At 38.1% G+C, this 16,412-nt stretch overlaps 1 protein-coding gene across 3 annotated transcripts in view; it reads left to right on the top strand.

The window, feature by feature from the left end:
• NFX1 (nuclear transcription factor, X-box binding 1) overlaps positions 1–16,412 on the top strand; it is a 42,169-nt gene that overhangs the window by 13,458 nt on the left and 12,299 nt on the right. For 2 of the 3 annotated variants that reach the window (XM_088131386.1, XM_088131387.1), the window contains exons 10-20: positions 1,786–1,883; positions 3,390–3,420; positions 4,288–4,370; positions 6,203–6,311; positions 7,055–7,174; positions 8,285–8,364; positions 10,707–10,937; positions 12,612–12,685; positions 13,690–13,791; positions 14,494–14,535; positions 14,686–14,784. In XM_088131386.1, the coding sequence (XP_087987512.1) occupies positions 1,786–1,883; positions 3,390–3,420; positions 4,288–4,370; positions 6,203–6,311; positions 7,055–7,174; positions 8,285–8,364; positions 10,707–10,937; positions 12,612–12,685; positions 13,690–13,791; positions 14,494–14,535; positions 14,686–14,784 (1,069 nt within the window). Of the gene's footprint in view, positions 1–1,785; positions 1,884–3,389; positions 3,421–4,287; positions 4,371–6,202; positions 6,312–7,054; positions 7,175–8,284; positions 8,365–10,706; positions 10,938–12,611; positions 12,686–13,689; positions 13,792–14,493; positions 14,536–14,685; positions 14,785–15,957; positions 16,292–16,412 lie in introns of all 3 variants that reach the window. The other variant, XR_015794217.1, reaches the window with a different exon arrangement.

Here is a 16,412-nt window from a genome sequence, read left to right as displayed (position 1 = left end):
TGGCTGCTTGCATCATTCTCCAAGCCATTCGTGCCATTCCTTCTCCAAATTGCACGCCCCATATTCATGATCTTTCAGAAACCTTCTGGTCTTCCCCAGGCCTTGCGAGAATAGGCACGCTATTTGGAGAAGGAATGGGGCACACGATTTGGAGAATGAGTTCTTCTGAAGCACCATGAGAATGGGGCTCTTGCTGTTTCCTAGTAGTGCATCAGTTCTTGCGAAACCTGGGGAAGACTGGAAGGTTTCCGAAAAATCACGAGAATGGGGCACGCAATTTGGAGAAGGAATGGTGCAAACAGCTTGGAGAAAGGTGCAAGTGACCTCAGGAAGAAGGCCTGGCATGGCCAGCAGCTGCGTTGCATACAGTAGGGTCAGCCCAGGCGCACCTTGTCAGCAGTGGGAGGAAAACGGTGAAGGTTAGCTGGGCGCGGCAGAATCTGTGGAGTGCAGGGTGGTGGGGGCAACTGGGATTTTGTGCAGTGGTGTGATGGAATAGAATTATGAAGGCCAGACTCAGGGAGAAAAATGTTTTTCTCCCTGAGTCTGGCCTTCATAATTCCATTCCATCACAAATGGTGCTGGGGTGGCTGGCTGCAGTGTGGGGCTTTAGGTGGCATTTCTCAGTGGCAATGGTGACGTTGGGGCTGAAGTAGAGGCCTGGGGGCAGTGGCAGCTGGCTGAGACCGCTGAAGGCCCTTCAGCCTCAGTCCCAGTGCTGTCGCCGCCCAGTGCTGCTGTGCAGGGTGGCCAAAAGGGCATAGATGGGGGGGGGGAGATGTGGGGGGAGTTGCAGTGCCCCTGCAATTTTAAGTGCTGCTGGGCTGGGGCAACTCAGGCTTCCCAAGGTGCGGCAGCTTGGCACCACACTGCAGCACCCCCCCAACTTGCAGTGGCCTGTGCCAGGCTTCCTAGGGCCTCCCCCACCCTCTGTGGCACCCCCATACTCCTTACCTGAGACTCCCTCTGCTTAATGACCCACATTTCTCAGTTAATAATAGCAAGCAGGAGTTCTGGGATTGTGGTCACTAAGTGATGCAATCGTGACATCTTGCTTTATGATTGCATTGCTTAGTGATGGAAATTCCGGTCCCAATTGTGGTAATTTAGCAAGGACTACCTATGTACAAGCAAATTATATTGCTGCCAAAAATGATGAGAGATATATTGAAAATAAAACAAGTAGTTTCGGAAGTGGCTAAAAAGAGCTAAACAAAGAGCTTCCACTAGAGGAAACAGAATTAAATGATGAAATTATTGGGAATGGAAGTGAGGGGGTATTGGAAGGAGTACTTTACAATACACATTTGTAAAGGAACAGTAACAATATGTCAAAGAGTAAGTGCGAAACACAGGCAATGCAGAGTATGCAGGCCAGATTTTTGCTCTTCAGGAAATCACTGAGAAATCTTTACTTATGAATAAGAAACTTTGTTGAAACAAGTGTATGCCATGAAACATTTTGCACTAATATGGAGTTGAAGGTTGATTGCTGAATGTAGTAAGAGCAATATATCCTGGAAGTGAAACATGCATGAGAATACCAGCTTTTGGACTAGTAGGGGGTTATCATCCTAACCTGCTTCCCAAAATCCTCTTTGTTAGCTATCTGTATACATAATAAACAATAATGCCTTTCAAGATAGGTTCTGAAAACAGTGCTTTTATGCCTTTTTAAAAACTCAATTGGCCAAGTTGTGACTGTTGATGGATAACAAAAAGCATAGTTGAAATATTGTAGAATACTAAAACTTGTGTTAAAAATGCTTTTCACATTTTGCACAGATGCTGTACATACATGTGAAAATCTCTGCCATGAGGGTGAATGTGGGCAGTGTTCTCGCACATCAAAGGTCTACTGCAGATGTGCCTTAAAAATAAAGGTAATTATGATAAAATATGAAGCAGAATGTTGAAAGTGAAAACTTCAGTTGTCTTACACTTGCAGATCTAAAATCTGGTATGTCTACTTGTTTCATATACAAGATTATCCTTTAATCTTGTCTTGCAAAATCTTTCTGTTCTGTGTCTGCTCCAATATATTTATGGAACATTAATTGCATTTCCAGTTATTTATTGCAACATTGTTTAACAGTTTCATCTAAAAGGGTTTGTGTGTGGTTGTATGTGTGTGTGTATATGTGATTTCAAGGTAGTTGCAGCTTTTCTATATAGTAAAAGCTTAATTTAATGGACCATTTGGGGAAAGGGGACATCCATTCTTCCCAAATTTTGTTAAATTTAAAATTAAATCATTGTGGAAATTTGCATAATTTCTGTTAATAATGTAATTTCACAAATTATGGAAATTGCCAAAAATAAGATAATTTATAGGGTAAATTTCATTTGATTTTTAACTTCTTTGTCTGAACTATGTTGTATACTATGTATGCATTGTTATTTTGGGGTGATGTCCAGACGGAAATGTTGCATCTTAAGCTTCCTAATTAGGAGTCTACTAAATTCAGATTTCCCTTGCATTTTTATATTTTGATATCTGGTACAGGTAGTCCTCGTTTAATGACCACTCATTTGGCAATTGTTCAGAGTTACGACGGTGCTGAATGAGTGGTACTTAGGACTGGTCCTCAAAGTTCTGACTGTCCCAACACCCCCATGGTTATGTGATTGCAATCTGGGGACTTGGCAACCAGCTCACATTTACAACAGTTGCAGTGTCCCACAGTCACGTGATTGCCATTTGCAACCTTCTCTGCCAGCTTCCACAAGCAAACTCATTGGGGAAGCTGGCAGGGAAGATTGCAAGTTGCTTTGGTAAGTCATGCATGCCCTCCCCTGCCCGGCAGCAACCGGCTCCACCGCACTTGGGCCTCACAGGCCTCCCCCACCCGGCAGTAGCCAGCCCCAGCCCTGCCTTGCCTGCCTGTCTGCTGGCCTGCTTGCAAGCCCCCTGCAACTCGTTTAACAACTCACAATCCTTGCTTAACGACGGCAACAAGGAGTGCCAGGATTGCCGTCACTAAGTGAAGCAGTCACATGACATCGCACTTTACAACTACATCACTTAGCAATGGAAATTCTGGTCTCAATTACCATTGTTAACCGAGGACTACCTGCATATGTTTCATATTTCATCCATAACTCATTATACATATAGGATCTCCTATTTCTCAGATTTCTAAATATAAATTGAATTTCAAATCAATTAAGAAAATGCATACTTTCCTATTATAACATTTTGTAGAGTCAGTAATATATTTTTATACAAAGGCAATTGTGCAACTGCTAACGTGGCTATAGAAAGTATGTTTTCTTTTCTTTGTAAATAAATTCATGAGATTGTGAGTACATGTTGCAGCTTACTGCTTTATCTTCCTTGAATATCAGTCTGATAGTATAAATTATTTACAACTTAATTTCTGTTTTAGGAAGTTCCGTGTGCCTCTCTCAAAAATCAAGGTAAATAATCTTAACATTGGTATACTAGTATATAATGAATATTAGATAGAGGCTTTCGGCTACTGGCAATTAAAAGAGAAAGACCCACTTTCACTCATAGGATTTTTTCTATCATAGCCAATATTGGAAAGCCCACATATACAAAGAATATGAATAATAGCTATTACTATCTTGATATTTCATACCGCAAATAGTTGGAAAAAGCCAGAGCTTACTGAATACATTATGCTGAGCTATGTTTTTTTTTAAAAAAACCTGAGTTTTAGCCAGTGATGTCTTTTTCTATTAGGATGGAATGAAGGCAGAACAATGCATCTTCCTGTACACCATCAAAATCTTCTGTGGGTTGAGGGATCCTAGAACAGCTAGAGGTCATGTAGGAAAGAGAAAAAAGGATAAAAAATGAAAGATATCCTATTAGAGGAATGGGAAGATCTTAATATGATATTATAGACAGCTAACATATTCCCATTAAGATTGTATTTTAGACATTTTCATGGAAGCTGAAAAAAACTATTTCACATATATGAAATGCATAATTTTTAGTTGTAGGATAATTGCATGATAGCCAGCAATTATCATTAATCAATTTCTAGCTTTGCTCTTTCTAACTATCATATGTTGAATAAGAAACAAAATAAATGTATATGCATTCAAATGTATAGCTAATAAAGAGCTTTTTTTTCTTAAATTCAAAAGCTTTATGAACTCTGAACTAGCCGTGTTGTTTTACATGTATTTTGATGATAAAGGTTTTGCAGTGGCTAAATATATCTAACAATGGGGAACATAAGGCATTTACTTAAAATTTCATTAATTAACTTTCAAATTATAATGATAATTTAAACATTTTCTTTTTTGTTTAAGTTAAAGTTGCATTCTTGTGTGACAAAAGATGCAACAAGAAATTGTCATGTGGGCGACACAAGTGTAATGAAACCTGCTGTGTGGTAAGTTCATGAGTGTGTGATACAAGGAGTTTTGTCAGTATAATTAAATTGTTCTTTTAATTGTGTGGATCTAGCAAGGTTGACCAATAACCACAATGCATAATCATCCTGGATTTGACTAAAAATCTGTGGGAGAACCCCAGCATCATCTTATGGTCACAGTCCAACGTGTAGGACTGGAACTGTCACCATAAAACGGCTACCAGTTCCTAGCCATGTTAAGGGACAAACAAGGATATCATAATCAATGGTACTGAAAGCATTTGAGAGATTCAAGAGAAGAGAAGCAGTTGGGCCATAGTCATCCCATTTGATTCCTTGCATGTATCATCAATGAAGGTGATCAAAGCAGTCAGTCTCATATCCTGGCTAAAAATACAAGTGGAATAGATGCACATAATCACTTTCCTTTGAATGTGTCTGGAGTTGCAAGCCTATCATTCTCTAGAACATTGTAGTTAGAAATAATATCTTAAACATTTGAGATCAACTGATCGTTTCACTCTGAGTCAAGGGAAGACTTCCATAATATTGGTCTTCTCACTGCCTCTTTTACATGGGAAAGGATATAAAAAAGCATTAATACCTCCTTTAATCATACGGACAGCCCTCTCCAATTGATTTAATCAGCTTAGAGGGACAGTGATCAGACAAACATATGGTAGCATTAATCCCACCAGACATGATCCACATGCTTGACAGTCACAAACTGAAAAGAATCCAGGTTAACAAGATAGATGGTTGCCACAGTCTGATCACCATGTTCTGCCCCAAGATTAAAGTCCAGGTTAAGGCAAATTTGAGTGACTGTATCAATAATGTTACAAACTGCTCACAGCAAGCCATTGACTACTTTGCTCTTCCTCCCCAGCATTCTGGTGTTGGAGGCACTACACAGTACAGAAATGCAATTCTGGACTATTTATATAGATTCCTTGGAGATGCATAAGTAAACATTTTTCAATCACTATAATAGAATATTGCCCCAAATGAGGTTTAGTCCACACTTCATCTGACCCACCTGAAGATTTCTTCCATGATCCATCTCTTGTTGTTAATGGTCAGTATTAAGATCAATATGCTGAAAATTAGTCTGTGCAAAATCATTTAGTGGCTGTTTCACCTTCTTGTTCTTGAGATTGCACTCCATTGAAAATCCAGTTCAGGTTCTGGCAGTGCTCACCAATCTAAGAGAATCTGAAGGATTGTCTGCCTCCACATGTCTTTGCCTGTGTATTAAAGTATCCTTTGGGGCCCCTCTTCAACTGTTTGTGTATTTTAAGATGAGGGACGTGATAGTTAAAGAAGGCTTCCTCAAATTGTTGAAGGCTCTACATGGAGGCTTTCTGGCACTTGCTATGTTCCTTTTGATAGTGGATAAAACAATGTGCTTATAAATGCTAGAAATTTATTTTGAAAGGAGGGATAAGACAGGTATTGTAATAGAAGGCTTGAGCGAGGAAGATACTGGAATGGAGGATCAAGGTTATCAGGAGGGAGGGGGAACATTCCAGAGTAAGCGCTTTCTCAGTCCACAGCAGGACGTGGGAAGAAAAAGAGGATGAAGCTAGCCCCTCCCTAGAGTCTCATGGGGTATATCCACTAGTTGCTTTAGCATAGGTTTAGTCTGGCGAGATTCTGTCTAGTAGGTGCAAGCTAATAAAGGAGCTGTACTGGACTGGATTGCCTCGTTGTTCTTGGGCTGAACCTGACAGGTATATGCCAATACTTTTGATTGAATATTGATTTAGAAAATCTATGTCTAGTGAAGTCTCCTAATTGTTTGTCATTTTTTAGTTCCTGAGTATGTTCTTTTTTTATCTTTTTTTTAGGATAAGGAGCACAAGTGCTCTTTGATTTGTGGACGTAAACTCAATTGTGGTATCCATAGATGTGAGGAACCTTGTCACCGTGGCAATTGTCAGAAGTGTTGGCAGACCAGTGAGCATTCATTATGATTTCCTGTAGCTTCTCATTTTGTAATAATTTGTTTAAAATAACATTATTTTGATGATTAAGTACATTATGCATAATCCAGTAAAGGTTAGTGACTAAGCCCTGTGGCATTTCCTTTAGGCATCTATTTTTGTTTAAGTGCCTGCTATTTATGTAGATATGGTCTGTTTCATTGGGAGTTTTCTTATTGGTTTACTTGAATGCACTCTCCTCCCCTACTGTGTTTAGACTGCTGTCTTGCTCATTGTTATATGTAAAAAAAAGTATCTTAAAGAAGTCAGAATGCCATTTATAGCAAAAACTTCTTAGAACCCAGACCATTTTAATAATGGTTGTTTGCAAGACTACTCTTTCTGGCCATAGTGCTTGAGGTAGTTATTGGGGGTACAACTGCATATACTCATGATCAATCCTAATTATCTAAATCCATTTTAACTTGTTTGTCTTAGATTTGACATCTAGTAGCATTGAGTGAGCAATGGCGGGGGAGAGGGAGAGCACTGGGGGGAGCGGGAAGAATGAGATATAGTTGCAGATCTTTTATCTTTTCTAGTTTGTTTCATATTAGTAGCTGTGACCCAAGGAAAGGATGTGGCTGCTTTAAAAATTGTGGACAGATGCTACTTTTGCACTCCTGTGCTTTCCAAAACACCTTTTGAGAATCACATCAAAAGCACTGCATAGCCCTAAAGTATTCAGAAGTAATTTATTTTACCTTATACCTTTAGGTTTTGAGGAATTAACGTGTTATTGTGGTGGATCAGTGATTTATCCCCCAGTACCTTGTGGTACTCGACCACCAGAATGTAAAAATCCATGTAGCAGACCTCATGAATGTGATCATCCAGGTAAGATATACATTTAAACTGTTTTTTACTTGCTAAAGGTGCAAAACATTTTCATATGCATGGTGTAGGGAACAAAGTAAATGCTGGTTTGTATTGTGAATTTAAATCTTGAGGTCAGATGATTCCTAAGTTCCATGATATTACAGTAACATTCTAGGATTAGTGCTGGGGCATTCAGATTGTCTTTGAAATTATAGTTTATAACCATAATGACTGCTGTCATTCTGCTAGCAGAAAGCTTCCATTGCTTTCTGAGACTCATTTTCATCCATGTGTGTCATATCCATAAGTTTAATTTCACTTGCACAGGTCCTGTCAGAGATTATTGCACAAACCATTGTATGAGTCAGTGTAACTTGATTAGGCTAGATACTGCCATTGTGTTAGATGTTTTACTAGAGATTGCAGAACCTCTAACAGAACAGTAGAAGTACCTTTTCCAGCCGGTGTCTTTTGGACAAGCCACAAAGTATGCTCTAATTAAAAATAATGCCACAATTTCCAGTAGAGAGATTAAGCCTCTTTTGAAATCCCAGTTTAGACTTTATTTGGTAATAAAGGTACCAAATTTGGTAATAAAATTAATTATTATATGCCACCCAGAGTTGCTTTGTGTGAGATGGGTGGCTATATAAGTGTGACATATAAATAAATAAAGGGCTACCATCCTTTGCTATTTGGATCAAGATCAAGTGTGACAGTTTTTTGTTTTTAGGATCCATATGGCTCTGAATGTTTTTATTTTTGATGCCTGGCAGAGAATGTGTAAGTTATGACTTTAATTTGTTATACTTACGCTTGGATACCTGGACATGTGTATTTAGCTTTATAAAGTTTATTATTGTAAAGCAACTCTGAGTACTTTTAAAATGTTAGAATGGTTGCTGACTTAATTCAAAAGGAAAAGAAACACAGTTTGGATGGGGCTGTAACTTCACAACTTCATGAAGTTTTTTATACATTAAATTAAAACATACAATTGGCTTATCCTCATACTTAAACAATAGAACATGGAAATATGAATGCTGAAATAACTTATACTAAAATGCATTATGTGTTTGTTACTGGAGAGCTTTCCTATGTTTATATTTCCTTTTTCTGTGTCTGTAGTTTATCATTCCTGTCATAGTGAAGAGAAATGTCCACCATGTACATACCTTGTTCAGAAATGGTGTATGGGAAGGCATGAAGTAAGTGTATATTGTCCTTTACCTTTGTTAGGGATAAATTTTATTATTTTTTCTTTTTCTAATATGTGCTTTATGATGTGGAGAGAAAAGTTTCAGGCAAATTTTTCATTTGTAATTTCTTCCTGAAAGTTGTACAATTTATAAAACTTTATTGTTTTGTAAACTTAATTAACAGTGAATGTAATGCATTTAATAGGTGATTTTGAGAGTTGTAGAAGTTGTAATTTGTATTCCAGGTATAAACAACCAAAAATCCAGTTTTGAATGCATTTAATTGGTTGTGCAATTAAAACCTAACCTAATGTACAGTGGGGCAAAAAAGTATTTAGTCAGCCACCAATTGTGCAAGTTCTCCCACTTAAAAAGATGAGAGAGGCCTGTAATTTTCATCATAGGTATACCTCAACTATGAGAGACAAAATGGGGAAAAAAATCCAGAAAATCACATTGTCTGATTTTTAAAGAATTTATTTGCAAATCATGGTGGAAAATAAGTATTTGGTCAATATCAAAAGTTCATCTCAATACTTTGTTATATATCCTTTGTTGGCAATGACAGAGGTCAAACGTTTTCTGTAAGTCTTCACAAGGTTTTCACACACTGTTGCTGGTATGTTGGCCCATTCCTCCATGCAGATCTCCTCTAGAGCAGTGATGTTTTAGGGCTGTCGCTGGGCAACACGGACTTTCAACTCCCTCCAAAGGTTTTCCACGGGGTTGAGATCTGGAGACTGGCTAGGCCACTCCAGGACCTTGAAATGCTTCTTACAAAGCCACTCCTTCGTTGCCCGGGTGGTGTGTTTGGGATCATTGTCATGCTGAAAGACCCAGCCATGTTTCATCTTCAGTGCCCTTGCTGATGGAAGGAGGTGTTCACTCAAAATCTCACGATACATGGCCCCATTCATTCTTTCCTTTACACGGATCAGTCGTCCTGGTCCCTTTGCAGAAAAACAGCCTCAAAGCATGATGTTTCCACCCCCATGCTTCACAGTAGGTATGGTGTTCTTTGGATGCAACTCAGCATTCTTTCTCCTCCAAACACGACGAGTTGAGTTTAGACCAAAACGTTCTACTTTGGTTTCATCTGACCATATGACATTCTCCCAATCCTCTTCTGGATCATCCAAATGCTCTCTAGCAAACTTCAGACAGGCCCGGACATGTACTGGCTTAAGCAGGGGGACACATCTGGCATTGCAGGATTTGAGTCCCTGGCGGTGTAGTGTGTTATTGATGGTAGCCTTTGTTACTTTGGTCCCAGCTCTCTGCAGGTCATTCACTAGGTCCCCCTGTGTGGTTCTGGGATTTTTGCTCACCATTCTTGTGATCATTCTGACCCCACGGGGTGAGATCTTGCATGGAGCCCCAGATCAAGGGAGATTATCAGTGGTCTTGTATGTCTTCCATTTTCTAATTATTGCTCCCACAGTTGATTTCTTCACACCAAGCTGCTTGCCTATTGCAGATTCAGTCTTCCCAGCCTGGTGCAGGTCTACAATTTTGTTTCTGGTGTCCTTCAACAGCTCTTTGGTTTTGGCCATAGTGGAGTTTGGAGTGTGACTGTTTGAGGTTGTGGACAGGTGTCTTTTATACTGATAACAAGGTCAAACAGGTGCCATTACTACAGGTAACAAGTGGAGGACAGAGGAGCCTCTTAAAGTAGTAGTTACAGGTCTGTGAGAGCCAGACATCTTGCTTGTTTGTAGGTGACCAAATACTTATTTGCCACCATGATTTGCAAATAAATTCTTTAAAAATCAGACAATGTGATTTTCTGGATTTTTTTCCCCATTTTGTCTCTCATACTTGAGGTATACCTATGATGAAAATTACAGGCCTCTCTCATCTTTTTAAGTGGGAGAACTTGCACAATTGGTGGCTGACTAAATACTTTTTTGCCCCACTGTATACAGTATATAATCTCAAATAGGAAATGAAACCAGAGCTACAAATGTGATGAATTTTCACCAAACACAGCATTGTCCTATTTCTTTTCTTGAGATACACAATACACAAGTTTGAATTGTTTGTGTACAACTCTGTGCGTAGCTCTGCACAAAACTTTTTAGCTAGGTTTATTTCATTGCTGCCTTTGATTTAGTAGCATATCTCACTGCAATGAAATAATCTGAAGTTTCAGGTAATTGGTGATGAACCCATTCAGCAACCTTGGTTTGGGTATATATGCTTCCACTACGACTACCAGAGAGATTTCACTCAAGATGATAGTAATCATCAAGTTACAGTGATGGTATATCTGCTTTTTAAATAGGCAATTTTAAAGTAGTTCCTTTCTAACTTGGCTAGTATCCATCTTTGCTTTTTTCTTTCTAATTCAGTTACGGAGCAATATTCCCTGTTACCTCACTGACATTTCCTGCGGTCTTTCCTGTGATCGAATGTTAAAATGTGGAATGCACAAATGTAAAAGGATCTGTCACAAGGGAGAATGCCTCATAGATGAAGAGTGTAGACAGCCATGCACTATTCTTAGACTACACTGTAATCATCCATGTATGTCTCCATGCCATCCATCTTTACCTTGTCCTACAACTTCTTGTAGTTCAAAGGTAGGTGGCTTTGAAAATTCTTTATGGCTTTCAAGCAAGCACAGATGTCACTTCAGTAAATAACCTAAATATTTCAAATAAATGTTTTGTTACATTTTTTTGCTGAAATATTTGCTATATGTATTTGTAGGTTCCAAATTGTATTGTTTATTTATCTAAAAGAGACACTAAACTAATTGCCCACATCTCATTTAAGTCTTCCTTTCATCCTAAGATTTCTTAATGTTTAATTCAATTTATATTATACTGAAGTAGATTGATCTTGTGGTTTGAATGGCTAAATGATCTTAGAGTATCTTAAGAAAGCTGACACCCGAGCTACCTGGGCCGCTTTTTCCGTAGTTTCTTTGTTTACTTTATTTGTATGCTGCCCATTCCCAAAGGGCCTGGTGGCTAACCATCAGAAATATCACTAAGCAAAAGAAAAAAATTCAAAAAGAATAGATAAAGCCACCCATAAAATAAACCAAATCAATATCACAATTATACAAGAGAAAACGTACAATAAACATGCATCTACCAAATTCAACTGTTCATTCACAGCATGCCCTCTTCCTGTGAAGGGACAGACCAGATTACTGTGGAGAGGAATTCCGGAGTATGAAGGTAGTGATCAAAAATGCCAACTTCCAAAACCCCATCTGATGGCATTTTCTTATAGACAGGACCTGGAGGGTTTTGGCTTTTTCAGCCTGACCGAATGGGCAGTTGAATATGGGAGAACATGTTCCCACAGATAACCCAGCCCATAGCTATGAAGGGCTCTAAAAGTGACAACCGGCACCTAGAAGCCAACTGGCAACCAGTGCAGTCCCAACCCATCACTATCTGGGCTGTGGTATTTTGTACCAGCTGTAACTTCCAAATACTTTCCAAAGGCAGCCCTATGCAGAGCTTGTTACAGTAATCCAAGTGGGAAGTGATTAAGGCACTCAGCTTTAATCAGTCCAGGCATGATTGCAATTGTCACTCAAGATATAACTGTATCACAGCAGCCACCTGCTGATTGAATAGGACCTATGTATTCAGGAGGACTCCCAAATTGCAAACTACCTCTGAATGGAGGAATCAAAGGATCTTTCCCTGGAATTGTTTAGCCACAACCATAAAGTTCCTCTGTCCTGGAGGGATTAAGTCTATGTCCCTACTTTCCCATACAGACTCTAATGGCTTCTAGGCACACAGTTAACAGTTCTACTACAGAACCTGTTTGGCCTGGGCCTATAATGTCTAGCTGGGTATTATCACAATTTTCATGATAGCTGACCCCTTGCTCTGTCCTTCCTCAGTGGTTTCATGTAGATGTTAAAAAGAAACGGAGAGAGTAGAGAGGCCTGAGGCATTTTACAAAGTAGAAATCTCTGGACAGATCTCCCCCACCACCCCTGACTAGTTATACAGTTTGTTGAGTCTTCCTCACTGCAAGATGAATAAGATGCATATTGTCTCATATATTTTGCCTTAAAACTCTTCTAGTCTGCTCAGCATAAATTTTAGCAGATAATTAGAATTGCTTAATGTCATAATTATGACACTGGAAGCTAAGCTGTCTTGAAATCAACAAAGCAATCCATTTCATTCTGGTCAGTAAAAGAGCACTTTGTTGCTGCTTCAAATTAGCAATTGAAATGTTAAATTTCTGTGATACTAATTACTGTTTTTCTGATGTTATAGGTTGAACTTCAGTGTGAATGTGGAAGAAAAAAAGAGTCTATGATTTGTTCAGAAGCAGCAAGTACTTATCAAAGGTCTGTTAAGGCAATGACATATGCATATTTTTTTTTTATTGCACAGAAGCAGAAGAATCGAAGAATCTTGTATAGCTGTGATTTCATTTCCTTCTGAATGTAGTCATATAGTATCAATTAATCCAGCTGTCATGGACAATATTCCTCCTCAACTAATTTTATTCCCTTGGTTCATATTGAATACTGTAATGAGTTCTCTCACTCTGAATTGTATAGCTATGTAATATATACTGCATACAAATGTTAAAGTTCTTTCTCCTGGGAGTTCTTTTAACATTCTTCAGCAGCAGATTGGCGTTTCTCGTGCCAGAGATAATTTTGGCTCTGTATGAAGTTGCTAATACTTGATACTTTATATTATTCACACTATATATAATGCACATTATCCAGTCTTATGACAATGGAATTCCCACCACTCATTTCTCAGAAGCAAATTGGGGGTGGGGGTGAGGATGAGAAAAGAGAATAAATTCTACTGGCAAATGCTATTAATTCAGCAGGCCTGTAACAGGCCTGTAACAAGCAGGCCTGTAATCAGTCTGGATTAGCTGAGCCACATAACATCTCTTTACAGATTTATATTAGGTTAATAGCAAATCTGAATAGTTGACTAAATATAAAGGGGAGTGTTATCTAATTTTTACAGTTATATATTTTGAGTGAAAAAATGTAAGTTGTGTTATTCTTGAAATCATAACACTAAAACCTGTTAGGAAACAAAGTAACGTGATAGTGTAGTTAAGATCACAAGTGCATGGTCTGAGTACTGGATGGTAGTTTGAATTTTTCAGATTGCAGAATTGATGCCAAAGTTTCATTCATAGGATTTATTTTTCCACTGTCTCTGATAGAAGCAATAATTCAGTCCAGAATGGCAAAGATTTCTGAAATTTCTCTGCTGTGTATATTCAGCCATTGCCCTTAGTACACACAGTAAATTTCGATAGCTTCTTTTAAAGAACTGTGTATGATTCATACAATATTCTCTTCCTTTTTGTTTCCAGAATAGCTGCAATATCTATTGCCTCTAAGTTAACAGATCCACAGCTTGGAGATTCAGTAGAGATAAGTAGATTGATTACCAAAAAAGAAATGAAGCAAACCAGGTAACTAAATCATGAATCAAAAACAGCGGGGGAAGACTTTTTAAATTCAGCTACAGTTTGGCTTTTATGCTGTTTGCTAGAGTCTGTATTAGTTACATTTTAGTTGGTGGATGCAGCTTGTTTATTTGCATGCTTTTAATTGATTTTGTTTCATTATATAAAATTGAAATTGTTATATCGCCTCAATATTTGAAATGGAAAGATAGTGTCTCGTCTCGTCTCATCTCATGTCAGAAATGCAGGAACTAGAAAGGAGATAATTATTAATCTAAATTTAAAAAATTAAAAAACTTGAATAAAAATATAGATTTATATAATTCTTGCCCAATGCTGGGCCACATTAATGGCAGATATTTCCGACCAGCAAGTCATTCTGTATGCACATCAGTCCCAAAGGGCACTGTAAAAGATGGATAGTTGTTGGAATAGACAGACAGTTAATAAAATAATTAAATCAAATGTGATTCTTAAATAGCAATTTTGGCTTGGAGGTGTGCCTGCAGAACATTTTGTAATACTCATGTTCTGTTTAATCCATTATTGTTGCTAACTTTAGATTATCATTGCATTTTCTGTATTAAGCTCTGTATCGTGTGCCAAATGTGGTGAATTTAAACTCTTGTTCTGTGAAGAACTTTGTGCATAAATGCAATAGAGTTTTCAAATAAACATCTCTCAGATATCTGTATCTTGCTCATTTAGGTTGCAGTGTGATGAAGAATGTTTGGCTCTTGAAAGAAACAGGTAATTATCTTATTGATTTTAACACAACAAACAGTATGTGAAGTGTATGTGACTGGAAGGAAATAAGGTAATCTCTTACAGTAAATTAAAAATTGGAATTTGCCTATTGCTAGGCTGGGTAACATTAAATATTTATTCATTTATTATCAGACGGTTTGCTGAGGCTCTTCATATAGATGACAGTTCAGACCCTTTCAACGTTCGTGTCTCTGCACCCAAGTACAGCGATACATTGAAAGAGGATGGAAGGTATGCATCATCATTTTTTACAGGTTTCGGTATGGCACATAATTTTCTCACAAAATCAGGCATTGTGTTAACTTTTGTGAGGATATTAAAACCTGAAAATTATTTGGATTGTTTTCCTAACTATTAAAGGTGTGTTTTTTTAATTTGTTCTGATTGGTGACTCTTTTCCCTCCACATGATTCAGAAATTATTTGAATGTTTTTATAAAGTTTCCATTAAAGTTGGGGGAATTTTCAGAGTCAAAAGTACATATGATGACAGCAGACCAATGCTAAGAGAAGGTTTCTCCTGTTGCATGAAAAAAGGTGGCTGAAGGCTGGTTCTAAGAACCAGTGGACACTTGGACAATGCAATTTGGAATCTTTCTGTACTTGCTATTTTTCTTCTGTACTTGCTTTTTTTTCAGTCAGTTCTCTTCCACTATCTAAATTAGGTTTGATGGAAATAGAAGGCAGGTAGGCCAATCAGAAAAGGATTAAATATTCTACCCATATACTTCTGTTGCCATTTGCATTGTACCTACTATTTATTTATGATTCCTACAACATGGATTTGAATTCACAGTTCTGCTGTCAGGAATAATTTGGCCTTTAGTCACAAAAAATCTGCTGGTTGTTATGCCTGTTATGTCTCTATAATGTTAATACTACAGAGCATTCTCTCCTCCAAGTCCTGCTCTGCTGCCTCATTGTGGTACAGGTAGTCTTTGTTTAGCGACCACAATTGGGACCAGCAACTTGGTTGTTAAGCAAAGTGGTCGCTAAGTGAAGCCGTGATCATGCTTATGATCTTACTTCAGCTTTCCTTTGCTTTACAGACCTACAAAGGTTGTAAATGCAAGGATTGGTTGCAAAGTTACTTTTTCATCACCGTCATAACTGTGAACAGTCACTGTAGGAGGCAGTCACTAAATGAGGACTACCTATAGTGGTGGCATGTTCCTGGGAGGGTTAAGCAAAGAATGCCAGGAATGTACGTATGCCAGGAGTATATAATCCCAGCAGAATCACCAAAGGTGTAAAGGTCATACCAGCTGCCCAGATAAAAGAATATCAGAAAGTCAGTATGTGTTCCATTGATCATGGAAAGGCCTTTGATTGTGTTGGCCATGTCAAGCTGTGGAACATGCTTGGAAAAATGAGAATCCCAGAACATCTCATTCCTTTCATGCAGAATCTATACACAGATCAGGAAACTACAGTCTGGACAGAACATGGTGAAACAGACTGACTTCAGGTTGACAAAGAAGAGAGATAAGGATGTATACTCTCCCCTTATTTATTCTACCTATATGCTGAATATATTTTAAATGAAATTGGATTGGAAGAAGATAAGCATGGTTTTAAAACTGGAGGAAGAAGCATCAATAACCTGTGCTATGCTGATGACACTTCTCTGACAGCTGAAAATGCAAATAATTTGAAAGCTCTAGTATTGAAAATGAAGGAACACAGTGAAAAAATGGGACTAAGATTAAATATAAAGAAGATCAAGCTCATGACAACAGGTACAGAAACCAGCCTTAAAATTAAAAAAGATACTGAAACGGTGGATAGCTTTTGCCTTCTAGGATCAGTTATCAACAGTAAAAGAACCAGCAGTCAAGAAATACACTTGTTGTTGTTTAG

Source organism: Python bivittatus, unplaced genomic scaffold (assembly GCF_059951505.1).
Source record: "Python bivittatus isolate LINGU-HERP-01145 unplaced genomic scaffold, Pbiv_v1 ctg000960_np1212, whole genome shotgun sequence".
Classification (NCBI taxonomy): domain Eukaryota; kingdom Metazoa; phylum Chordata; class Lepidosauria; order Squamata; family Pythonidae; genus Python; species Python bivittatus.
This window is presented reverse-complemented; position numbering and strand designations above follow the sequence as displayed.